Genomic DNA, 27,210 nt, shown 5'->3' on the forward strand with positions numbered 1-27,210 from the left:
CTATTATGAAATGTGTAGTATGTTTTAAAGCAACAGGAGCGTAAAAGCTTCTTAAAAGTATAATAACGGGTATTACGGTGTACAAAACATTTCCAAGCAAGAGTATTCAGGGTGCCTCTGTAGTTAGATATCTATTTTTTTTATAATATAAGAGTAGCAGACGAGCATGCAGTCCACCTGATGGTAAGTGGCTACTGCCGCCCATGGACATCCGTAATCAACCCCAGATAGGATTAGATATTCCTACCTGAGGTCGGCCACAGATGCGCCTCTACCCCTGAGGACTAAGCTGGAACGCCTCGGAAAAGTCTGTCTCCCTTACCACACCCTTCAAACCGGAACACATTTATACCTGTGCATTAGTTTTATGGATGTGGTAAGGGAGACAAACTTTTCCAAGGGATTCTAGCTTAGTCTTTAGACTTAGCGGCGCAGCTGTGGCCGAACTCAGACAGTAATCAAATCTTATCTGGGGTTGATCAGATGTCCAAGGGCAGCAGTAGCCACTTACCATCAAATGTACTGCATGCTCGTTTGCTACTTCTATACATAGATTAGTAAAGATACTTCGCCGCCTTGAAATTGAATGAAGCCAAAAACGGCTTCTTAGTAAATTCTTTTTTTGATTGAATTCTTGACAAATAAAAACATCTTTACAGAAAATTTACGAATAAATAACTAATACTGCGTAATTTATATAATAAATAAATAATTACTTCAAATATTTTAGGGACAATTTAGCACGGAGACGTGGCAAAACTTTTTTACGCAACTATTTCAATTCTCAAAACTGGGTACATTTCCTGTTAGGAGTGAGTAATCTTTACTAATCTATGCTTCTATATTAGAAAAAAATGACATGTATCCTTACCGATAAACGCTGTCTTCCCGGTAAAGGGAGTTCTTGGTCCCCGGTGTCCCGGGGGTCGCGGGTGCGGATGAGCTTCGTAAAGGTGTTGTGCCCTCTGCGGCGCATCCCCGCCCAGTCGACATCACGGGCACGGTGAACGAATCTGTCAAAATCACATGTTAATTTAAGGAAGGTCTTCTGTTCATTATTAACAATTGTACTGTTAGAAATATATTCAAATTATTTAAGTATAGTATTATTTTAATTAATTATTTGTGTTACTTTCATGATAAAAATAGCACTTTTTTATAATAATAAGTGCTCATTTATATAGCCACTGGCTGTATAAGTTTAAAAAAAGAAAAAGAACACTCTTGGCAGGAGACTTGTATTTTACGCGGGAATAATAAAAGTTGTAAATTGGGATCAAGAAATAGTTTTATTTTATTAATTTAGAAGTGGGATAATCTCAAATAACAAACTATGGGTATATTTATATAGAAATAGAAATGTTAAATTAATGACAATGCAATAATTTGGCTAAATAAGCTAAATCCAAAGCTTTCAAATAAGCGTTAAGTTAGTGTGATGATGACATAATTACGTGAAATAGTAATTATCATACCCTTACTGATATTTACCGGGTAATGAGAAAAATATATAAATTTTCGAGTTGTCAAATATATATATTTGTAATTAGTTTAAGAAATAAATGATATGTAAGAAATTACGTTTGTCGTATCATAATAATAAATAAACTAAGAATAGGAAGGAGGGTAGGGTCGTGGTAGGACATCGACGACATACTATATTCGTAGTTGACCCAAGAAATGGTAGTAAAATAATAATATTAATTTTAAAATGTCACGGAAATAAAAATATATATCGGCTCATTTTCTTCGAGGCTAGCTCTATTTCGATAATCAACTTATTTTTTATTCCAAGAAATAGACATAATTTGAAGGGATTGAATATTATTCTATACATGTATGTATATCATACACACGGCTAGCATAAACAATATTTTAATGGTATTAACACAAAATGATTCCACCACAAATAGTACTAAAAGAAACTTTACTTCAACATGTAGAAGAAAACATTCACGCCTTTGCCTTCCAAAAAGCAAACATGATTGTTTTATGTGTGTCAGATGAAAACGGATTGAACTTAGCAATGCGGGCTCCCGGGCGAATATATCATTAAATAAGAGATCCGCCCCAAATAGCTTTCGATACCAGCGCAATGGCATAGATTCCTTAGCGCTGTGATGTTGGTGGATTTTGTTTGAATATACTCTTTGGTTTAATATAGATTTCGAACAAATATAATAATTTAAGTGCACAGTGGTTATACGACGTATGTGTACTGTGTTAGTATGTAACAACTTACTTAGTAAAAATGACTTTTTGGTAGAACGCATGTATATAATAGCGGGTAAAATAGCATAATATAGTAACTGTTTTATTTTATACAAATTAGTAATGTTGGAGTAATTTGTAATAAGAAAAGTCATAACGCTGTGTAGAAGTTTTATCGGATTGACTACAAAGAGTGACGAAAAAGAAAATATTAATGTGTTGGTTGTAATACATACTACGAGTAAACCTTAAAATAAATAAATACTAATAGTAACAAATACTTTGATCGACTATTTTATATCAAAATACGTAAGAATATGTTCTCATAATGTATTTTAAATAGTTTTACCTTTACCCTCTTGTTTCGTATTTGATTCATGCCTTTAACATTATTTAATGCAGCTCAGAATTTTACGACTTTAAGAGACAATGTGGTAATAAATTTTAACGGTCGCAAACTGAGGTATTAAGCTTTATTAGGGTTCCGTACACAATGGGTAAAAACGGAACTCCATAACTAAGCCTCCGCTGTCTGTCCGTCTATCACGAAGCTTTATCGTATCCCTAATCCTGCATAGGATTGGTGTATGGGTAGTAGAAAGAAAGACGCTTTCTACACTCACAGCGCTACATTAGAATACCCTGTGTACTCTGTCATGAACACATACAAAGCAGACCCAAAACAGATACCCAAATGCATCATTCAGATGGCTGCTTGGCCAGGGATCGAACCCGGAAGCCTAGCGGTCACCTCTGCCACGCGGGTAATAGAAATCTACCACTTTTGCTTACTTTTGAATATTATATACAGTTACTTATATTTGTAATTTTTTTCTTATAGGATACTTTCCGAAGTAAGGTACAAGAGTAAAATACATTAATCACTATTTTACTTTCCTATGTTCTAACAGAAGTGTCGCAGTAAATGGATTGTGCCAGGTGTTTCGTCAAGTTAACTACGTTAGAGAAGGTGTCAAGTATAACGTATAACTCAATTACTACCAATTAGGTGTTTTCGTAAGAACAACTTGGTCTGGTCGTGAGAAGGACCCGCTGTATTTTTAAAGCCTCTATTGTTTTAATCGAGTAAAGTTTCACAGTCGTTTAAATAATTTTAACTTATCCCTTAATTTAATATACTGGCCACTGTCTATTTTTAGAATTAAGTTTTTGACGATCAAACCAAAAACATTGTCCTTATACAATGAGTAATTATATAAAAGTCAAATCAAATGATTAATTGCTTTTTTAACACATTGATTTTTAAATTTTAGTAACGAATTCTAAAATTCTTGAATTTGTAAAGTGTGTACTTGTATAGTAATAGTTATTCAATAATACTTGACAAAAGTGAATATAGAAGAAAGTTAAGAGAAGAGAGAAATCTACAGAAAATTTGGTAAAAAATAAAAACCAAGTAAAATCAGGTGGAATCACGAAATAATCACATTTTTCACACAAAATATTTAACGAGATTTGTAGTAATATGTTTGGTATTCCGTACCATAAATTACTTATTAAAGTTTATTACCCTGCGTGTAATAACGTTTTGAGTTCGCCAAAACGTTATTACACGCTTTATGTTTTAATGCAAAAATAAGTAGAAACTTTCAATACTAATTACTCCATGGAACGATGCAAAAACAAGAGAACCGAAAATTCTATTGTTGGTTGCATTACAGAGAAAAGTATTTATACTGTCTGTATGAGCTCAAAGCATTAAGTGGTGACGTAAATATGTGTGATACAGTAGCCAAACGGGTTGAATTATTTTTTTAAATAAATGCTTTTATTTAAATATATCTACTCGTATGTTTAACTAAAAAGTAATAATAACGTAGTAGTTGAAACGCGGGCTCTATTTCGGATTCCAAGATTCAATCCCGGATTATTGAAAAGTTTGTGAAGTCTAACAATTTTGAAGGTGGTAGAACCCTTTGTGGTTCGACTCCGGCGGTACCACCGCCACACCTACTTCTAACTTATAACAGCAGTGTCAGGCGCTGCTGTGTTCCGGTTTGAAAGGTGTGGTAAGGGAGACAGACTTTTTCGAGGCGTTCCAGCTTAGTCCTCAGGGGTAGCGGCGCATCTGTGGCCGACCTCAGGAATATCTAATTCTATCTGGGGTTGATTACAGATGTCCATGGGCGGCAGTAGCCACTTACCACCAGGTGGACTGTAAGCTCATCTGCTACTCCTCTATTAAAAAAAAAATCGCACTTGGCCAGCCGGGTGGACTATGACCTAAGCCCTTCTCACTATTTTATAGGCGACTGCCCAGCTTTGGTACAGTAATGAGTTGACGACGTTTGATTTATGGAATAAAAGTGACTTCTGTCACTCAATGATCTAAGATAGGTTTGAAATGATATCTAAGGTCGTTTACATTGCTACTCATGAGGAAGCTGAAAGTTATATAGTATATATTATATAGCTATAAGTTTATCTCCATAACCAAACTTAATAAAAGGAAAGAAGCAGTGGCCCCGAATCCAAACGAAACTTTCCACCATCTTCAAGGGTTGAAACTAAACTCCCTTATTTACAGCCCTGTATAGTAAAAAATGAATCACATTGAAATAGTACGTCATTATAAAATTTGAATGTTTTTATTAAAGAACTAACTAAGATTAAACTTTGTTCGAGGATTATATAGCTATTTTAAAACTTAATACTTATAACTTACAACCCATTATCGACTAAAAGTTAACCAAGCTCTGAACAATAATTCAACTACAACTTTCCCAATAATAATTCAATCTATAACTATGTTATTTTAGGTCAAAAGAAATTTAGATTTCTCATAATTTGTAATAATATATGTAAAAAAGAGATAAAAGAACAGAGTAATGGCATCCCTTTTGGAGCCACAGCTACAGTAATCACTCGAGCATCAAGAACAATTGTCAAAGCAGATTTAGTGCGAGCTTTAAGCACTCTTTAATTGTGTGAAGAAACCTGCAAAAGTACTTAAGATTCCAGAGGCTGTGATTCATACTATGGTCGTATTTAATTTGAAAATGAAAATGTCGATTTCAATATGATGAAATATATATCGAATTATTCTAGAAAACTGAAATAGAAGCAATACCGTTTGTCAACATCGCTTTTTATTTTTCATTTTTATTAATATACTAGCTGACCCGGCAAACCTTGTGTTGCCATATAAATAAAAAAATGTTAAGGGTGAACAACCCTTATCACTTAGGGGTATGAAGGGGCAAAAATACTAATGTTAAAAATTAGTAATTTAACGAGTCTATCATTACACACAAACATCGAATAAAAACTATGAACTCGTCACGGAACGATTTACTTATTATATATTTTAACGTTGGTCACGGGAGGACCTTTTTGTACGCGTGTGGTCCACGGTGTTTATATAAAGTTTTTCACCTGAATATTGTGACCACTAGTACACAAGGGTACCAAAATTATTATTTGGATCAAATCCAGCGACCTAAAATCATACAATCTGTCTTATCGCTAAGTTTATAATAATGCTAATAAATTATTATTATCGATTAGCTTTTACGAGCTTTGCTCACGACCAGAGTACGATGACATCAATTGGTGAGCGGCACTAAAAGTTGTCGTCATCCATCCCTCGAAAACGGTGCTTTTTCCTCGGGATAAATGGTATCCTTTATGTGTTTTTCTTAACCCCTGACTGTATTTAAGACTTCATGTCATTTGACAATAAATAAAATGTCCATCGATATGTATTAAGGCGTGAAAGTTTAGCAAACGAATAATTTCACCCATTCGCATTTGTAATGTTAATTAAGATACATACTAAAAAGAAAAAATACTTTGCGTTACAATATTATTAGTTGTTAACATTATATTAAACATCATACGATAGATACATTTTTTGAGTAGAATTTTACATCTCACATTTTATAAATTGACTGTGAAAATGATAACTAAATTGAATGTATCTATTTTTACACATATATCCCCTGAGTATTATATTTTCTAGCGAAACAATACTTGCAACCATCTTGTTTATTGTAATACGCAATGCCGTCCCGTGAGAAATGTAATATAATGTTTCGTATTATTTCGAGTTTGTTTAGTTCAGTATCAGTTTTATTTTTATTTATTGCTTATAGGGAAAGAGTAGAAACTAATAGAATAAGTGAATAGCTTTTCAAGTTTCAACTGGAAAAGGGACGAAAAATATTTTTCAATTACTATAAAGGACGACGATGAACAGTTAGAACTCGCGATAAAGTTCAGTTCTTGGGTTCTCTGTTGCGATCTATAATTCTGTTTTAGACATCGCATAGACTAGACTTGCTTTTTACAGTGATATATTGGTACTACAGTCAACAGTTGCATGTTGCATGAAATTTCGACATTTCCATATTACAGACATAGTAAACGAGGATGCAAGTAGTCGGCTGTCGATTGACGAAGAGTTCTAGCGCCTTTAGATACTGCAAGAACTACTCTTATTCATATAGACCTAGACGTGCACCGTCTTGTGCACTAGACGAAAACAGATAGCAAAAACTATTAAGCGTTAATAACGGTATCGAGCAACAACTTACGGCAGCAGTTTCAACTTGTATCAAACTGTAACCGCTACTCATAAGCGACTAATCGTTCATTGATAAAATTGTCGGAATGCCGTCGCGTGATCGCGTGATGTTCGATTTTCGTGTACGGCCGATACTCACGTACGACACGCAAAAACTAAAGAAGATTATGTTGCTGATAGTGATGAGGTAGCAACTAGCTTTTACCAAATGCATGAGAATTTTTTATATTGAACCTAACGATAAGGCAGACGGGCTGCCTAATGGAAGCAGTCACCGTCGCCTATGGACATTTGCAACACTAGAGGAGTCGCCAATGCATCGCCGGCTTTGAAGGAGAGCTCTTTTTACGCCCCTCTTAAAGAGCCCCATGTCATAGTCCTGAGGGAATAACTCAGGAGGAAGTTCATTCCACATTTTGCACGTACGCGGCAGAACCGAACCGTGAAGGACCGCCACGGGTCCAATTGATATGGATGGAACCTTATCCTTCGGCGAGTGGTGCGATGAAGGAAGGGGTGATGTAGGCACCAGATCGAACAGTTCCTCAGAACACTCACCATTTTCAAGCCGGTAGAATACGCAGAGGGAATCTATGTCCCTCCGCAGGCTTCAGGAGCCTTTTGTACTACACCAAATTATTTGTAACAATTGCAGTAGAACTCGCTTCAACTCCAAATGCACCACCGCCGCACCCATTTCTGAACAGCTGTGTTAAGTGCTTCTGTGTTTCGTTTAAAGGTTTGGTAAGGGCGACATACTTTCAGAGGTAGTAACGCATCTGTGACCGACTTAAGACTCATAACTTAAGACATAAGACTTATTTGGGATGATGTCCATGAGCGGTATTAGACACTTACTATCAGGTGAACTACATGTTCCTATGCCACTTCTATGCTGTTAAACAAATGTAGGGCTCCTGTGTTTTGGTTGGAAAAACATGTAAGTATAGAGGTTTTACACAAGGATCTGACTGATCTGATTTAGTTGACAAGAGGATGACATAGCAATCCTCTGGAAGTAGAATTCTTATTCCATAAGATACTAGTATTCAAAGACGTTATTTAATATCGAGATGAACATTATACTCGTTACTGCTTCATATTATTTTTATAATAAAAAAGTTTTTATAAATTTCATTAATTTAAAATTAGAATCTTATTCGACGTATTCAAGAAATCCTAAAGAAAATGTGAAAAGGAAATGTGAAAGAGTATGAATAACTGCGCTCGTGGTATGTTTGTATCAAAGCGAATTTCAATATCAAATATTGCAAAGTAGATTATTTTTCCTTTTGAAAATGATACCGAGACGTTATTTACTCGTAATTTCGCTTTGACCGATGATTCTTGAAATAACCGCGTATTAGGTTTTAACGAGTTTGTATTGACGGAAGTAATAAAAAATGCATTTGCAATGGAAATAATCCAGTTTAAGTCCGAAGGGAAGGATGGCAGTTGAATAAAGTCTGCCAAGCTCAGCCTAGCTGTCTCTGTCGTCAGCTTTCAATTTTTTTGGTTATACAACCAACGTAATAAATTCATTACGTTATCGAATGGATAGAATATATTAAATAAATATCCAGTTTTATGTAAATATGATTTGCTACATTGGATTGAAAATTAAAACTTTCTTATGTATTACTCAGACTTATATGAAACCGTTTGTTTCCGTTGTTATTTTTCGATTGAACTTTGAGGCCCTTTCGGCGATTTGATTTTGTCTAACCCGAGTAGGCCATTAGCTTGTATCTACCATGAGTCCGCATTAGACCATTGCATTAGACCATAGGCTAAGCCTCTTAAAATTCCGGGAGCTAAAACGTGTTACAGTGTGTGAATCCTCGCTTGGGCTTTGCTCGTGGGGCTTTTAGGGCTTTATCTTATCACGCGGGTGTATGCCCGCGTGGGGTTTAAATTCAAATCCTAATTTCATTTATTCAAAACTGAGTACTAGACTGGCTGAGTAAAGGGTACTACGAGTATATAAGTACGTTATCTTACGTACTTATAGTAATCTTTTGAAAGTTAACAATCTACCACCGCTTCGGAAGGTGATTCGCTAGGGAGAAGAAGCGGAGAAAGAAGCTTCAAATTAATTCAAATCTAATTGTTTAAAATACACTTTTCCTGTCACAGACAAGCAGGGGCAGACAGAAAACTGCGTGATAAGATTTTTTTTATAGCATACTCGTAGGAATGGCAGAGGAGCATGCAGTCCAACTGATGGCAAGTGGCTAGTGCCACCCATGGACATCTTTAATCAACTCCAAATAGAATTAGATATTCCTACATAAGTTCGGCCACAGATGCGCTGCTACCCCTGAGGAGTAAGCTGGAACGCTTATGAAAAATATGTCGTCCTTACCACCCCCATCAAACCAGAACAGAGCAGCGCTTAACACTGCTGTTATGAGGCAGAAATATGTGTGGCGGTGGTGCCGCCGAAGTCGAACCAGAATTGTTCTACCTTCAAAATAAGATAAAGGCTCTTAACCAGTCTCTTTGTCAGAGAAACACCGAGAACAAAGCATCGACGGCGAGAATTGTATGCACAAATAAACATGAGAATTGCATGCATAAGAAATATAATCGGATATTCATATCGTACGAGCAGTTCGGAATTCAAATTAGCGAAATGAACATGGAACTAGATATTTTGGTAGTGATCAAATTAAACGCTTTGCAAAGTAATAATTTACAATGCAAAGTCCATTATTGTTGCATCCACCTGTGAATTATTGCGGTAACCCAACTGAATTTTGAATGATATGAGAATTTTGTTTTGTAATGAATGTTATGCTTATAAGCTTTGAAAATGTTTTGAATATTATCTGTAGATATTATTATGTAATAGCAGTGATAGTCTAGAGATTGAAACTCATTTTCTCAATCGATGTGTTCAAGGTTCCAATCGCAATTGTGAAGTCTACCAATACGCAATTAGCCAGTATGGTGGACTATGACCTAATCCTTCACATTCCGCGAGGAGACCCCTGCACAGCAGTGGGACTAAATACCAACCTAACGTTCAACTTTCGTCCATCAAATAAACTTTGATGGACGAAAGTTATATGCACATCAGAAAGTCGTATGCCTTAGAGTTTACCTAATTGTCACTTGATTAACTACAAAAGAAAAACATCGTGAAAAAATCTCAAATGGTAGAAGAATTTTGTTTTATATTTCTATTCAGGTCTGGGTGTTTATTTATTCGTCTATTATATTAGCACTTTTGCACATTTCAACCACGTCACAGAAAAAAAACAAAAAGCGCTTCAAGCGTTATTCCTCTAAATTAATAATGCAACGTTTCTAAAAATGTTTAAAAACTATAAACCACGCAAAAATCGCACAAGGAAAATCGTTTGTCTTGATTTCTGACGATCCTGATGAGGAGAATGGGATAAAATTATTAAAATCGTATATTGTCATCGGTTCTTGATAATTGTTCAAAATTTTAAATTAATCGGACCGTTCAAAGTAGGTAAAAATCAAGTTTAAAGATTCCGTTACATACATACATACATACAACCCAAGCTAATAAAAGCGTGTGGAAAATAGACGTATCAAGCATTAACATTATTGAGATTGCAAAGGAATTTGATAATAAAAAAGTAGCACTCGGTAATAAATTGTTTGCTAATTTCATAACAGACTCCAAGTTATTAAGTAGCCTCAGGCGCCTGTTTCGATATCCAACGAAAAAGGGAGGGTGTGTGTTGATTGCAAAGACATCGCATTGATAAATAGTAATCTCCTGATAATGTTACCTCATCGTCGACAATCTGATACTGTTCCACAACTGGGCACGGTCTGAATGTGAAAAGAATTAGACCAAAGTCCACCGTGCTGGCCAAGTGCATATTGGTACTTGACACACCTTTGAGAACATTTTTTTTAAGTTCTCTCAGGTATGGAGGTTTCCTCACGAAGTTTTCTTCAAGTGATAATTAATTGATCTCCCTTCCCCCGGGCAATAACCCCATAATGTCGATTGAATTTAGCTTTTATCAATTCAATTTATCAAATTCAGAATTTTTGTGTGGACACACATTTGGTCTACTTTTTCTAAGGATGGTTATTTGAAAAAAAAATATCATGGCTTTTTGTACAGAACCTCTTCCACTTTGTTTATTTGGGTATATACTATTCATCATCAGCAACCCATTACTGTCCCACTGTTGAGCACGGGTCTCCTCTCAGAATGAGAAGGATTAGGCCATAGTCCACCGCGCTGGCCAAGTGCGTATTGGTTGACTTCACATACCTTTGAGATTTTTTTTTTATAAATCTTTCAGGTATGCAGGTTTCCTCACGATGTTTTCGTTTACCGTTTAGCAAGTGATAATTTATTTATAATACGCACATAAATTTGATAAATTAGAGGTGCGTGCCTGGGATTTGAGCCTCGGACCCCTCGATCGAGAGGCTGAGTTTCTTAACCACTATATACTATTACTGTCAAATATATTTACATTTTTTTATGAAATTATATTAACAGTGAATTGTGAGGCAATTTTCGGTAGGTAATGCTTTATAACGTGTAATTTCTGTAGAGAGGCGGTAATTTACAAAGCCCACTATGTATCTTTAATATATGAATATTATAACGTAACTATAACGTTCCAGAAATTCCCAGCAATAATAACGTTGGTTTATATTAGCGGAAAATGTTGATAGTTCCATAATAAACATATAATATAAGTTACTATTTCCGTTTAAATGTCACAAAGGCATTTTCGGTGTTATGATGTATTATCTATTAGGTATATAGTTCTGGCTGTATGTAACATACTACTGATACTATAAACCGTAATAACGACTAGTTTGGAAGTTATGTTTAATCAAAAAAACGTTTTTTCCTGAAATTTGGACGTTTGCCACAACTAGATTAGAGTTCGGGGATGTTGATATAAAAATAAAATTATAAATTCAGTGAGATAGGATTAAATAAATCAAACAGATACAACCGTGATACTCATCTAAAAAATCAAATTAACAAAATTGCACCACAAAAATGTCGTTCACAAATGTACTGAGCAAGGGTAGTTAAGGGGTGGGTGTGGAAATATTAATCAAGCTTAAGTTGTGTGGTGGCGTAATATTTAATCTGTTACCTGCGCATGTTGAAGCGGGGTAGATCCGATGGGCGACCTGCATGGACAGCGTCCAACCTGCGAAAAAGAAATATCTGTTAGTACATTTATCTACGTACATGTAATGGTTCTTCATACATGTTATAGGTAGAACCCTTTGTGGTTTGACTCCGGCCGCACTAGAGCAGCATCAATTTCTGCCTAATAACAGCAGTGTTAAGTGTTGCTGTGTTCTGGTTAGAAGGGTGTGGTACGGGAGACATACTTTTCTGAGGTATTCCAGCTTAGTTCTCAGAGGCAGCAGCGCACCAGGCCGACCCCAGATAGGAATCTGTTCTTATCTGTAGTTGATAACAGATATCTATGGGCGGCATTAGCCGTTTACCATCAGGAGGAGTGCATGCTCGTCTGCTACTCCCATATTATAACAATTATTATATTATAACAATACATGTAATAAAACTCGAACAATGACTGACATTATAACGCACAGCTTATACTAGTCTAGAACAATTAAAAACTATTAAAACTAACTATTAATCTTATGCCACTTTTCCTGCCATACGTTTATCCATTGCGTTTAATCAAATAGATATACAAACGGTAATCTGTTAAAAGCCGGAAAATTAAATAATCCTTCGCCTGCATTGAATTTAATGATTTGTGTAATACAAAATCACTTCATGTGTAAAATGTTTGCCTATTTATACGCCGGTTGCAGTCAGTTTTGGATAATAGATTCAACAACTGTACCCTCACCATGAGTTTTCAAAACATCCCACAATTTTACGTTACGTTTACTCAATCGATTATTCTGTTCCGTTTTCTTCAGTAGACTGAGTAAAGTTAACAATAAGTTAGTGCCCAAGTGACGATTAACTTTTTGTCCACCTCATATGTTTGCAAAAAAGAGAGACAAAACATAAAGCGCCATTTTGTCGATTGAGACTTTTAATGTTACGTTACTGACAGTATGGTTCTGATACAATCCGCTAGGGGCGCTAATTGGAAATTGTATGGGCGAATACGTACACAAATACCAAAACAGTCATATTTGTCAAAACGTAAAAACTCATGGTAAGGGTACTGAACGTAAAAACAATAATATCAACAAAATTAATTATTAACACATTAAAACCCACGTTGCCAAAACGTGATGGTCGGTACTAAAAGTAGCAAGTCTGTTAGAATCATTATTGTTGAATATTATTACATTATTTAACCTTTAACTTCTTAAGCAGACACATGACAGGTAAGGCGTTCCACCATGCGGACCAAGGTGAACGGGGGCCCAGGACGATAATGTTGAATTCCGGGGAATTCACAGATATTGTATTTGGCTTAATACTGTTTGGGGGCCCCACCCCGCTTATTCCGCTAGAGCATTCTAGAGCAATCTTTTATAGTCGACTTAGTGTATCTAAGATTATTTTTCCATTTAATGGTAAAGCAAGAAAATCGAGCGAATGAAATGCATGATTGTGATTTTTTTACTCACACAAAAAATAATGTTATGAAGCAAACTATATTATGTGCATAAAAAATGGAGCTGCAAAGCAGCTTTATGATTGCTTATGTCGGAAACTAAATTGCATTTGAATTCAATTAGCGGTAGGTAATTTACGAGAAGCTCAACTGAAAGCAAGAAAGCATAGCTTTTCATTGCATCTGACGGAGGTCGAGAATACCTCATCTCTCGTCATGACGATTATTGTTGTTGAGGTCTAATCGCTCAGATTGAAAGGTTAAGGTCATTCGGAGAAAGTTTGATGCAATGAGAATTCTAAGGGAGGTAATGCACGGGACAATATGGATGGCTATAGACCAGTGTATAATCTTAAAAATATATTTTAGTACGTAAGTAAGGGTAAGTAAAATACTTACACAAATCACGAGGGAACGAGCGAGGCGTTTTGTTTCGTTCATCTAATTCTTTGGTTACAATAAATTGTGGTGTACCTCCAAAAATTTTAGTTTTCCTAGATGTACCTTGAACACAAAAAGTTTGCGGAACACTGCTATAGACGACCGTTGCTGTTGGTCGCCGAACTTTCTTTATAAAAAAATGATAAAAAAATGAATTATAGAAAAATTATTCTTTTTTTATAAAAAAGAACATTATTTTGATAGATTTTATAATCTTGTTATTTTTTTCACGATACCCAATAATATAATCTTAAATTTTAATTATAGGTATTTATTTATTATTCGTTTTAATAAAGGTATTTATAGGTAACCTATTTAATACGTACGATTAAATATGTACAGATAGTAAAATAGAGCTTGCAAATTTATTAATATTTTAATTAGCAATCGTAACTAAAGCTATCGCAATATAGATGTTTGGAATTAATTGGATTGCATGTGTTTTGTCTTAGGTGATCAACTTCTGAATCACTTGACTATAATTGATATTGTATCTACCTGATGCCTAACGACACGATAGCGATAACACATATACGAACAGTTAAATGGAGACAATAAACCATTTCCCAAAATAATAGGTACGTTTGGACCAAAGGCACATAATAATATTTTAGTACGCGAACTCCTAAGGGATTTGTTTTCAGAACAGCAACAGAAGTAAATCAAGGGACTACGACTTATTCCTACAAAATAACTCATAAACAAAACAATATGTGAAGAATATTAATAAAATACGTTCAAAATGACTTATAACTCTTTTATTCTCACAAAATATATTTAGTAAAATCCGCGCCAAACTGCTAGTCCGCTCTGAATGTAGAAGTGTATCGCGTCGCCATAGTAAAATGTATGACTACACTTGCTCCCAACAACTTCAGAGCGGACTAGCAATTCGGCGCGGACAATACTATATTTCACTAGATCTAAATAATCCTTTCTTTATTATCCACCTTATGAAAATTGTTTGTTTTATCCTTATATCTTGTGTCGGTCTTTAGAGGCCATTTTTAAGAAGTCTTTTTTCGTATATTTTGCAGTTGGATCATTGATTTTATAATTAATTATTTTTTACACCATAGATTAGTAAAGATACTTCGCCGCCTTGAAATTGAATGAAGCCACAAATGGCTTATTAGTAAGGTCTTTTTTTGAATTCTTGACAAATAAAAACATTTTTAGAGAAATTTTACGAATAAATAACTAATACTGCGTAATTTACATAATAAATAAATAATTATTTCAAATATTTTAGGGATATTTTAGCACGGTGACGTGGCAAACTTTTTTACGCAACTATTTCAATTCTCAAAACTGGGTACATTTTTTTGTTAGGAGTGAGTAATCTTTACTAATCTATGTTGCACAGCCATAATTATTAGCTGTTCACATACCTATTTCATATCTTCCATCTTATTATCCCGTGCTATTAAAGTTATTTTACTTTTAAATGAATACCTACATTAAATAAAATACTAAAGATCTAAGAAGTAAGCAGTACACAGATGCAGGAAGGAACCCAAAGTTAGGTAAAGTTACCTAACTTACGAACTCTATGTAAATGTAACATTTACGCCGTGACCCACTGCGGTATCCTCGTCACCCGAGCGGTGCACACGTACAAATTGAATAAGAGATGTTACAACGCGAATATTTTATTTTTCCTTCATCGAATTGGCGAATAAAAAGTAGCTGCAGGCACCTTGGAGCATGTCCCTGTAGTTCCGGGACCAGAATAGGGCTACGGTATCCCCTGCCTGTCGTAAGAGGCGACTAAAAGGGGCTTCCGGGGTTGCGGGCGGCAAGAGTGGGAGCTCGAACCATCCGGCCAGCAACCCCGGGAAGGACGGCGGTATGTGTGGTCGCATACCGTCGTGTACAACAGACGGTGTGGCGAGCGGCATGCTCATTTGCTCAGCTGGAGGGACGGCACCGGGTAGCTTTCGAAGGTTTCCCCCTCGAAAACAAAAAAAAGGCACCTTGGAGCAAGTATGAATTTGAAAACGAAACGCATACTAAAAGTTTTAACTGATTTACAAACAAAGGACTTGACTGTTTAAAAATAATTTGATAAAAAGGGAAGTAGTGGATCACTGTCGCAATTTAAACGTATTCAACGACACCTCTTGCGTAAAAAACCGTCAAAATATATAACTGCTATGTAGAGCGTAATATTCGTAAAACGTTACCACAGTCGAGTAAAAATAAGTTTAAAACATGACACTCGATGAAGTAAAAACACCGCTCTAAAACGTACAAGTAAATATTCTTGTCTCATATTATTATGAAAAACTATTCAATATTTTACCCACTAAAAGTAATTAGAGCTCTAAATAGATTACGAAGACCAGACAAATGGGCTTTAAAAAAATCTTTAGGATAAACTTTCGCAATCTGGATGTCATCATCATCATCAACTGTCCCACTGCTGGGCACGGGTCTCCTCATAATGAGAAGGATTAGGTCATATCCACCACGCTGGCCAAGTGTGTATTGGTAGACTTCACATATCTTTGAGATTTTTTTATAAATCTCTCAGGTATGTAGGTTTCCTTACGATGTTTTTCTTCACCGTTTAACCAAGTGATTAACTTCTAATACGCACATAACTTTGAAAAATCAGAGGTGCGTGCCTGGGATTTGAACCTCTGACCCCTGGATCGAGAGGCCAAGTTCCTTAATCACTAGGCTATCACTGCTTTGCAATCTGGTTGTCCGAGGTTCATGTTCCAGGCACGACCCTCTGTTTTTCGAAGTTATGTGGTTATTATGAATTACTGCTTGCATAAGGAAATAATCGTCACGCATCGTTTTGCTACGCTTCAGATTTCTTAACAACACAGGAGTGTGAAATGTTCCAATCCACATTCCACAACTAAAAATATCTAATAGAACTATTCATGCTTTAAATTCTCAGTGCATACATTAATTGAATAAATCTAGTTACGTCCAAGGCACTAAGCCATTTTACTAAGTTTTAAGTTACATTGATAAGTCTATGGCGCTGAACTCTACGAACCTTAGTTTGCACTCCCAAGTCACTTCAACTTTCCTTATACAACTAACGTCTAAGAGTTCCGGGACTCCTTCGTAGTATTAGTGTCAACTACAAGAATAATTTACGTAGATAGTTACTTATTTAATAATACGATAATTACTTCCGCCTAACGAAGATGTTCTCTTCTTGTAGCAGTTTTGTCGTCTCGTCCGTACTTAAATTAAACTTAGTCCATCCATCTCGTATGAACCATATAATTATAATAAGAAAATGACTGTTTGTTCAACTTTCATGGCAAAATTAGTGAATTGATTTTGATAAAATTTAGTACAGATTTAAATTAAGCCTACAAGATGAACATACGCTTCTGTCAACTTAAAAATCTTAAAACATGAAAGAACTTTGATTTGATCTGACACTTGGTAAGTAGCTCAATAAAAATTTTTTTACATGAAAATAACTATTAATAAATTCACAAAAAAATTAAAACCAAGTCATTCTGAGTCATACTCGTATATGTAGGCTATAAGTGTAGAAAGATTTATTTAATAACAATATTCGTATTTGGTAACAATCAAATCCGTAGGTACACTTAGTATTGAAGGATTAAAAATTTACATCTTCTTTACGGTAGAAACGCGACCCAATTTTAACAGATGGAAATCAAATTTGGCACAAAAGACTATTGGACTAAAATCCCGGTCAATCTAATATCCTCGTACTGTTCAATCTTCGAAATCTATTTTTAAAACACAAAGATCATAGTAACTATTGTTTTCACATTCGTATATGTCCGCTGTGATCAGCTTTGCATGATTAGGTATACGAATAGTATGATGACCAAGGGTTTCATAGGGGTTGATTTAGGAGCAGGCTTAAATATAATTTTCTGACAAACGGCGCAAACAACGCTACTCCAATGCTTTCATCTCCCTATTTGAATCATCATATGTACACTGTTGGACTGTTGATTAGTACATACGTACGTATAATAAAATAAAATGAAATAAGTTAAAATAAAGTCTCGTGAGTCCCGTAATTATTTTCTGTATGTCCCTGCTCAAAGGAATGTACCTATTCAATATTATTTATTCTAATTGGACTGCAGCAAACGAAGAGCTAGTGCAATGCCCTAGATAAAGATTCCACTACGTATTAGAAAGTATGTTACATATGCCAGTTCAGTGTAACCCTATTAAAAGTTTCTTTCCATTAACGACTACATAATAATTGTGGATATGTTCATAATTGCGTAGAGCCAATAATTTATTTATTTCAAATCGCATATTAGTTAGTGCTAAGTTTAAGCTTGTAAGTGTCACTAATAATATGATTATTATATCCCTCATTTTTGGTAAGTTACTTTTTACCGTAATAGGTGAAGTTTGAAGATGCACCTAAATAAATGAAAGAGACAACATATGAAAAATAAACTTTGCCATAAAAAATTACGCAGGCGCTTATGAAATTGAATCTCTATAGAGGACAACACTTGTGCGATAGAAGTAATATATTCTTATGCATTTAGCGTCATGTATGATGTTAAGGTAACATTGTAGCTTATGAATTTGAAACTTTAAAATCACACATAAACATGATGCCAAAATTAAATAAAAATTAAAACTAGACTAACCGATCTCAGTGCCTGAAGGAAAGTCAAAAAAATATTGTGCAACAATAATAAGAACGGAAAAGTCGTGAAAACTTGATGCGAAAGGCTCATAATGCAAAAGCTAGTACAAGCGTTTGATGGTAACTTATTGTAAGACTGCATAATTGTGCGAGCAAACTTCCATAATTTCTACAGAACGATTATCGTATTAGCAGACACTGACGTCAACTTATACGTTGCTCCACAAGTTACGAGTCGTCAGTTACGAGAGGAAAACAATGTTATAGAACTGTAATATGGCTTTGGACTTCACTATAATTTACTCCGCGTATAAAGTTTTTAACGACATGAAGCAGCGATGTGCGGCAGTCGATCCATTTTTAAATTAAACTATCTAACTACAAAAACTCGCGCGAACAAATCAATTCGCTCCATTTCGTTACAAGGGCCTTGAATAAATGTTAGAGTTTATTACCTTGAATAATTATAACACCCACTCAAATTACGTAAGTTCGAAAAGCTTAATTTATAGTAAAAAGTTTGTTACCATTTCGTATTAATGAGTTAGTCTATGGTGTTATGTAGGTGTTTGTAAAACTTTTTTGATACTTTATGGGCGTTGTTTGAATCCTGTTTTTTTGGATTTAAAAACCGCGGATTTAAAAACCGCGTCGAACGACAGCGTATATCCTACAACTGTACCTTCAGTATAAGTTTTTACATTTTTACAAAAATGGCTGTTTTTGTATTTGTTTACGTATTTCCCAAATATTTCCAATCAGTTGTGATACAGTCCGCTAGGGGCGCTGGTGGTAGGGGCGCCGGTAACAATAAAATGAAAAATCCTTTTAGCAAGTATCTGACAATGAACCCCGAGGGAACTGTAAGAGAAAAAACTAAAAAAATCTCGTGTTAAGAGAAATTCTGTCTAATACATTTTTTTTAATGATTGCTTAACCCATATTTTTCGGAAAACTTTTATACAGACAAAAAAGGAACTTAAAGATTTTAAAACTTAATTAATATTTAAAAATAAAAAAGAAATCGTGACATCATTTTTTGTTTTCATTTCATTTTCCTTCTCAGAAAAAACCTTTCACTTGACACTCATATCATGGGGATGCTAAAAAATAAGTGGTCCGTCATCTTAAGGCGTTCGCCATTAGAATGACGTCATTAAGCTAATCATGCATGCAAAATTTCGGCTCAATCGTTTATGACTAAATTCATTTGCAAGACTTGACCTTCACGTACGAACTAATAAGGCAAGTTAAATAGTAAAAGTTTGTTAAAAGCTACAAGAACAAACCAACATTGAAGGACTGTGGCTCATGAATATTTATTACAAAACTCTTAATAGGTCAAGAATCCTAATTTTAATTCTAGTAGGTATAAACCAGAAATAAGTGTGAATGATATCGACCTCAAAAACTCAATATCCCACTGATAGGCACGAGTCTTTCAATGTGAGGTTTAGACCATAGTCCTGCGTTGGCCAAGTTCGGATTGGTAGTCTTAAGACACCTTTGATTTTTTTAAGAACTCTTTACCACGTTAAGCAAATGAAACATCATGCCGCATTTTGAATACAAATTGAATATTTTGTGCCTTTTCGGCCAAAAACGAGCAATCCCCTTTCTCACCCACAAAAGTTTGAAAAGACGCGCCTGGTATTTAAACGTAACTAACCTAACCAACTAACCTAACTAACCTAACCAACTAACCTAACTAAACTAAGCTAACAATACTATCATCCATGCTGTTACGTTTTTTCGAAAACCATTCGATCGCATTGTTTTGCTCTTCGATAAAGACTTTTGTTACAGAGCAGAGTCTTACCTGGAATCATTTGACCTAGGTCTGTCGACACAGTTGCATTGAACAGTAAGTAGGCAAGTGGGTTTCTATTTGTTGAATGACTTATCATTCTTGAAATATGTTAAGGTACGTCGCAAAGCATGTCGCAAAACATTATCCATAGAATAGAGTATTATCAATGTCTTCGCGGGCAGACTAGATAACAGAACGAACGTGTGACAGAGAATTGTGTGAAATAATAATACTTGATGGTGCGAAGTATGCGAAGTATGCGTGCGAAGTATGCACGCGTTCTAATGAATTCTATTTCTGCTTATAACATCAGTATTCAGAGCTGCTGTAGTGTGTTGGTGTGGAGGGTGTGGTGAGACATACTTTTCAGAGGCAGTACAGCTTACTCTTTAGGGGTAGCGGCGCATTTGTGACAGCCTCAGGTAGGAATCTAATTTTATCTTGGGGTTATTGCAAATGTCTAGGTGGTAGTAGGTTACTCCTAGAGTAATATGAAAACGATATATTTATATGCAAAGTTATAGGGATATGCAAGTATCGATGATTTAAACGGCTATACGGGGTCGTAATCATCAAAGAGCTCTATCTCTGGAACCGTAATATCTTAAAACAGAAGGTTTCTTAAGCATGGACTGAATAAATTAACCAGCTTGGTGTTACATGGATCTTACAACCTTTCACAGCAGAAGAACTGAGTTGCGAGACTTGTTTTTTTAACTTATGTTTTTGATGACAAAGATATTCTTGTATGAAACATTTTTTTCTTTCCTTAACAGAAAATACATACATAAAAAAGAAAAATAAAATCAAGTACTAATTTGTCCGTGCGACTAGTAATCCCATTACAATAAATACACGGTTAAATAACCGTTTAGTCTTCTACCATAAAAATATCTACCGTATCTCCTCTTGGACCTCAACACAAAACAGGCGATCTTGGATGCGTGTCATACGAGGGCATAATCAAATGTATTTACAAAGGCTGTGGACTCATTGTGACGTCAGAATTATCGGGGCGGATCGTGGCTTCGCGCACGGCATTAAATTAAGCTTCTGAACATCGCATGGAATCTAATTTTCTATGCGTTATGCATTTTATATTTATATACCTACGTTTTAATATATTTGTCACGTTATAAATCTAACTTTAAAAGGTGTCAAATTTATTTATAAAACTTAAAATATCTAATTGTATTTATTTTTTGTTTGTATGTTTTTTATCTATTTTTGTTTACTTACTATAACATAGTAAACAATCTAAATATATATAACTCAAAGGTGACTGACTGACATAGTGATCTATCAAGGCACAGGCCAAACCACTGGACGGATCAGGCTGAAATTTGGCATGCAGGTAGATGTTATGACGTAGGCATCCGCTAAGAAAGGATTTTGATCAATTCCACCCCCAAGGGGATAAAATAGGGGATGAAATTATTACTATGTAACACGAGCGAAGCCGCGGACAAAAGCTCGTTATATTATAATCGTCATTGGAAAGACTAGCTAACACGCAAATGACACTGCGCGTCAGATAAGATGGAAGGACAAATAATTTTACAAACTACTCTTCTTCATATCGCTGCTCTTATTATTCTGGTATTCCACAGCCGGGATACAAAGTAAGATGTTTAAACTCAGTTCACAGCCATTAACACATCTTTAATCGTTCAGTGACGGGAATTCTCTTCATTGTTGATTACATATGTCCATGAGCGGTAACGACTACTTTACATCAGATTTTCTGATGTTTGGAATGTTATTGTAACAGGTTACGAGATAATTCATAATTTTGAATTATTACTCTATAACACAGGGACAGTTATTATTTGATGGTGATAATATTTTACTTACATTCACTACTTTCGTATTAGAAAGCATGGCTGTAATAATTTTGTATAACATTTTGTAATAACAGTATTTGGAGTTTGGAGTATTTGGAATATTACAATTAATTACAATATAATGAGGTGTTGATAACATGGAAGTTTCGGGAATGCTCAGAGTATTGTTTAATTACACAGTCATTAGGAGACCTAGTCGCAGATATGATCATAGATTGCACTACTACACTAGCAAATTGTATGCTTTGTCATAGCCCAATGATAAGGGATTCTAAAGGTGGTAGAACCCTTTGTGGTTCGACTCCGGCGGCACCACCGCCACACCTATTTCTACCGAATAACAGCAGTGTTAGCCGCTGCTGTGTTCCGTTTTGAAGGGTGTGGTAAAGGAGACAGACTTTTCCGAGGCGTTCCAACTTAGCCCTCAGGGGTAGCGGCGCATGTCTGGTAGGAATATCTAATCCTATCTGGCACCTCAGGTAGGAATATCTAATCCTATCTGGGGTTGATTACAGATGTCCACGGGCGGCCGTAGCCACTTACCATCAGGTGGACTGCATGCTCGCAAAAAAAAGGGAGGCATAAAATTCTGAGCCATTCCAGCTTAGTCCTGGGGTAGCGGCGCATCTTTAGCCGACCCCAGGTAGGAATCTAATCTTATCTGGAGTTGATTACAGATTTCCATCGGCGGCAGTAATTTACCATTAGGCTACATGCCCGTATATTACCCTGTATAATAAAACAAGTCTTCGAAGTCAAACCAAATGTCTAATAAAATGGAAATAAGGCGAACGTCTTAATAGAAAAATTCGTGGCCGTTATTCATATTGAGCTGTAGCGGGCGTCAAGTCAATGGACCGGAGTGCCGAGTTACTACTGTGGGTTGCGTGTTCCTATCCACTAAGCGTACGATAAAAATAACATTCAACTTATATTGAGCTGTAGTAAATAAGCCAGAGAACGTTTAGTCGCCTAGTAATAACAAACACGCTTATTTTATTCAAAGTTAATGTTTAAATTAACGACACGCGTCTGTGGCTTACTGCTGACTGGGTATTATTCATGTAAGCAGAGAGGTAATGTGATGGTTTAGAAACTTATTGATATTTTTTTCTATCTGGCAGGGATAATCGAAAAAAATCATTATGAATAGCAAGCTTTACCGGAGTTTTAGAACTGACAGTCAAGATTTAATGCACTTCTTATGCTAAATTAGCTGATCCGGCAAACTTAGTACCGCCTCAAAATCTTTTTATCAAATATATTTCATATAAAATATAGCCTATGTTACTCGTGGATAATGTAGCTTTCGAATGGTGAAAGAATTTTTAAAATCGGTCCATGTATTTTTTGAGCCTATTCATTACAATCAAACAAACAAAGTTTTCCTCTTTATAATATTAGTATAGATTATAGTATATTTTAATAGCTGCTATTTGACATATAGTGCATTGTTAGGAATTACTGTAAAAAAAAGAAAATTTAATTGTCAAATGAGGGTATGAATTAAAAGTGGGTGTATAAAATGGAACTGTAGATCGTCAATTGGGGAGTTTTTACCGATCGTTGTAAAGAACGTTACTCTGCCACATTTGTTGTAAAATTGCCTTTAGTTGTTTTTCTGTTAATTTATTTAGAAAATTTATGGTAATTGGCTTATAAAAAGTTTATTTTTAAACGAGCTTTTGTCCGCGGCTTCGCTCGCGTTGCGAAGTAATAATTTCATCCCCTATTTTATCCCCTTGGGGGTAGAATTGATCAAAATCCTTTCTTAGCGGATGCCTACGTCATAACATGTATCTGCATGCCAAATTTCAGCCCGATCCGTCCAGTGGTTTGGGCTGTGCGTTGATAGATCACTACGTCAGTCAGTCACCTTTGAGTTATATATATTTAGATAATTTTCTGACGAGGTTCCTTATACTATTTAAATTTAAATTAAGTAGGCGAACCTGAACACACATTATAATATCGTCACTGGGAAGACTAAAAGTCTAAGCAAAGCGGCTGCTTATTAAATAAGCAAAATATTAACTACAAAACGATATTAGACAGTACAATCACTATAAAGCGATACTGAATACGTGCTCAAAAGTGCTAGCAAAGTTTTATTTTATTTTCGTATGTTCGTGACAATGTCGCCTAAGCGCTCGGGTCGAATTAAAATTCCATGCATGCGGGGTCGCAAGTAAATCTAATTGAATGCATCTCTATTAAATTATTTAAATTATGTATAGGAACAAATAATTATTAAAAAATGTTTAGTAAAAAAATGTAAATTGGATATACCTACTTATCAATCATGTCATTCCTAATTGTCGAACATTATCAAATTATAGTAGAAAGTTGTGTAAAACTGACTGATGTGTAACTGTTTTTGCATATAAGGTATGGATGTCTACTAATTATTTTATATTTATACTCATAAAATCTGACCGCCTAAAATTTTTGAAGATAAAAACCCTAAGCCACAGCCAGCCCTAAGCAATCGATTAATGCCTAAGGATTTAAACGTTTAAGTAGAAAAATAAGTATATACTGAATACAATTAGCAATTACATCGAAAAATATTGGTAGGTAGGTTCCAACAAAATTCCAAATTGAAATTCTTCAAAAAGTTTAATCAAACCAACAGTTTCGTCATATATATATACATCATCTGTGATTCTATATTGCCAATGTAACATAATTAACTGGCATCTGATTCAAATTCATCCATCCATGCATTAATTGAACTAGTCGACTTCAATATGAAACATATAATTGCATATAATATATCCGTAACAATCGGAATTCAATATTGAAACCCCATTGTCTGAGGAGGATAATTGACTCCAATAATCAGCATGCTCATGGTTGTATGATTTACTCTGACCTACTGATAATATAATAATAATAATTGTTATGCACTGGTGGTCTGAACTGTTCTGAACACAATTAATTAATTTAATCATCACAGCCTACATGCTTCCGTAGTTCTAAGATTAATACCTAATGAGCAGGTAATTTAATATAGATGGGTATGTACGTGATATACCTATTAGGCAAATGTTGTACGTGATATTATTTCATAGATGGATATAGTATGCGTAAGACTGCTAGTCCGCTATGAATATAGAAATGAATCGCTTCGCCATAGCGAATTGTATGACTACACCTGCAACTTCAGACCGGACTAGCAGTTAGGCGCGGACTATACCAGCATTAAAATTAATTGAGGTCTAGGACGCTGGCCGACTGCTGGAAGATTTTGAAAGTTTGAAAATCGTACAAAATAGTATTCGTGACATTTCCCATCATATAATGACAAGTACTTTTAAATTCTAATACATTCAATGTGCATACCAATAAAAATTGGAGATGGTATTCGAGCTCCAAACTAATGTGAAAAAATACACTAGAATCTGCAGGTTAATAAAAACAGTATATAACATACACTGATTCTGAGGACTATGTATATTGTATCTATGTGTGCTCTATAGTAGTAAATATTTTAATAAAAAAATACAAACCGACTTCTATGTAAAAAATAATTCACATTGAAATAATACAGTCGAATTGAGAAACCCCCTCCTTTTTGGAAGTCGGTTAAAAATTAGCATACTAATTTTGTAGTAAAAAATCGACTCGTGATTATTTATGATAGAGGTATTAAAGTTAATCGAACTTGTTAACTGATTAACTACCTTTCGTCTACTCAAGTTGATGTCAAAGTTAACTTAGAGTAGTTCAGAAACAGTAACTACCTAATTGCTGCGTGTGTAGCTGAAATATGAAACTAATGCTAACTAAACTGCATGCAAGTTAGCGTCAAACTCAAATTTGAGTGTTTTAGAGTACTGTGACTTCCGGCATGAGTTGGTTCAACAAATTTCCTTGCTATTACGTTGTTAAGACGCTTTAGCTTGTCACGTAATGTGTAACAGAGTTTGTAATATACTAAACTATGTTTGTTCTATGCTAGCATCAAATGACTGCCTTTCTTTATTATTTTACTGTTACTTAAAACTGAATTCTTACTTGAAACCTACCTATTATTAACTCATTCTTACTTTTACTCCTCACCGTTATAGAAGAAGTCACTGTTTAGCGATAAGGCCGCCTTTTGTATTGTTTTATATCTGTATGTTATTTTGTTGTTTCATTTAAACACAATAAAGGGTATTATAATTATTTTAAGCTGTATGTCAGCTTAAAATAATTAGTGACCATTTTAGTCTTAAGGAGTGGAAATTCATTTTAATCGGTTTCAGGTAGAACCTTTATTCTATTTCGACTTGGTTACAAATATACATGGGAAGCAGTGACCATCATAGGTGGATTGCACGCTCATTTGCCTGCATGTATGTAAGGACTACTGGGTATTTAAAATGACTAAAATGATGGCTTAAATATAGAAATAAATTCAGCCGTTGGGAAGATTCCATGTAATAATTTACAAACATACAAGATACGCGCGAAATACAACTCTTCCTTGGCATTCGAGTAAAATTATTATAATTCCCAAACAACAAATGAACATATATAAAAAAATATTCATAAAAGCCAACATTTAGTTAACACCAAGTAGAGGAGAGCGAGAAAATAAACTATTATTGCATTGTAACAATTCGAAAACAATGAAACAAGACCTATGTTATTGAAATAAACATTCTATTTCTGTCATTCAAGCGTAGAGCCCGCTCGGTTGCTTACATGTTCCGCAAAACGGATATTGCTTAAAATATATCGAAACTTCACGATTGATATCGAAGACGGAATAACTTCGATTTGACATTCCGAGAAAAGTATTAAGAATCATGGTTTTTAAAATAACATTTACAAATTTTATAATAATGAAAATTTGAATGTAGTATCAATATATATAGAAGTATATTTTACATTCCACATTAATTAAAAAAGTAAGAGAATCAGTCATTTTAGTATGTAACTTTAAATTTAAATTCTATGTAAGTAGATCTTGTTAGTTGGAAATTAATTATAACTTGCTACACGATGAAGGAAAACATCGTGAGTAAACCTGCATATCTCAGGGATATAAAAAAAAACCTCAAAGGTGAATTTTACCAATACGGCCATAGTCCACCGCGCTGGAATTGGCCAGCGCGGTGGACTATGGCCTAATCCTTATCATTCTGAGAGGACACCCG

The 27,210-nt window shown here is 35.0% G+C and overlaps 1 protein-coding gene across 1 annotated transcript in view; it reads right to left on the minus strand.

The window, feature by feature from the left end:
* The window catches only part of LOC140743648 (solute carrier family 7 member 14), a 214,305-nt gene that overhangs the window by 142,128 nt on the left and 44,967 nt on the right, over positions 1 to 27,210 (minus strand). The window contains exons 2-3 of the mRNA XM_073075076.1: positions 11,875 to 11,931; positions 872 to 1,013 (exon numbers count right to left, since the gene is read on the minus strand). Of these exons, the coding sequence (XP_072931177.1) occupies positions 872 to 1,013; positions 11,875 to 11,882 (150 nt within the window). The 5' untranslated portion in view covers positions 11,883 to 11,931. The remainder of the gene's footprint in view (positions 1 to 871; positions 1,014 to 11,874; positions 11,932 to 27,210) is intronic.

This window comes from Epargyreus clarus, unplaced genomic scaffold (genome assembly GCF_041222505.1).
Source record: "Epargyreus clarus isolate Ecla_fem2 unplaced genomic scaffold, WU_Ecla_fem_2.2 ptg000007l, whole genome shotgun sequence".
NCBI lineage: Eukaryota > Metazoa > Arthropoda > Insecta > Lepidoptera > Hesperiidae > Epargyreus > Epargyreus clarus.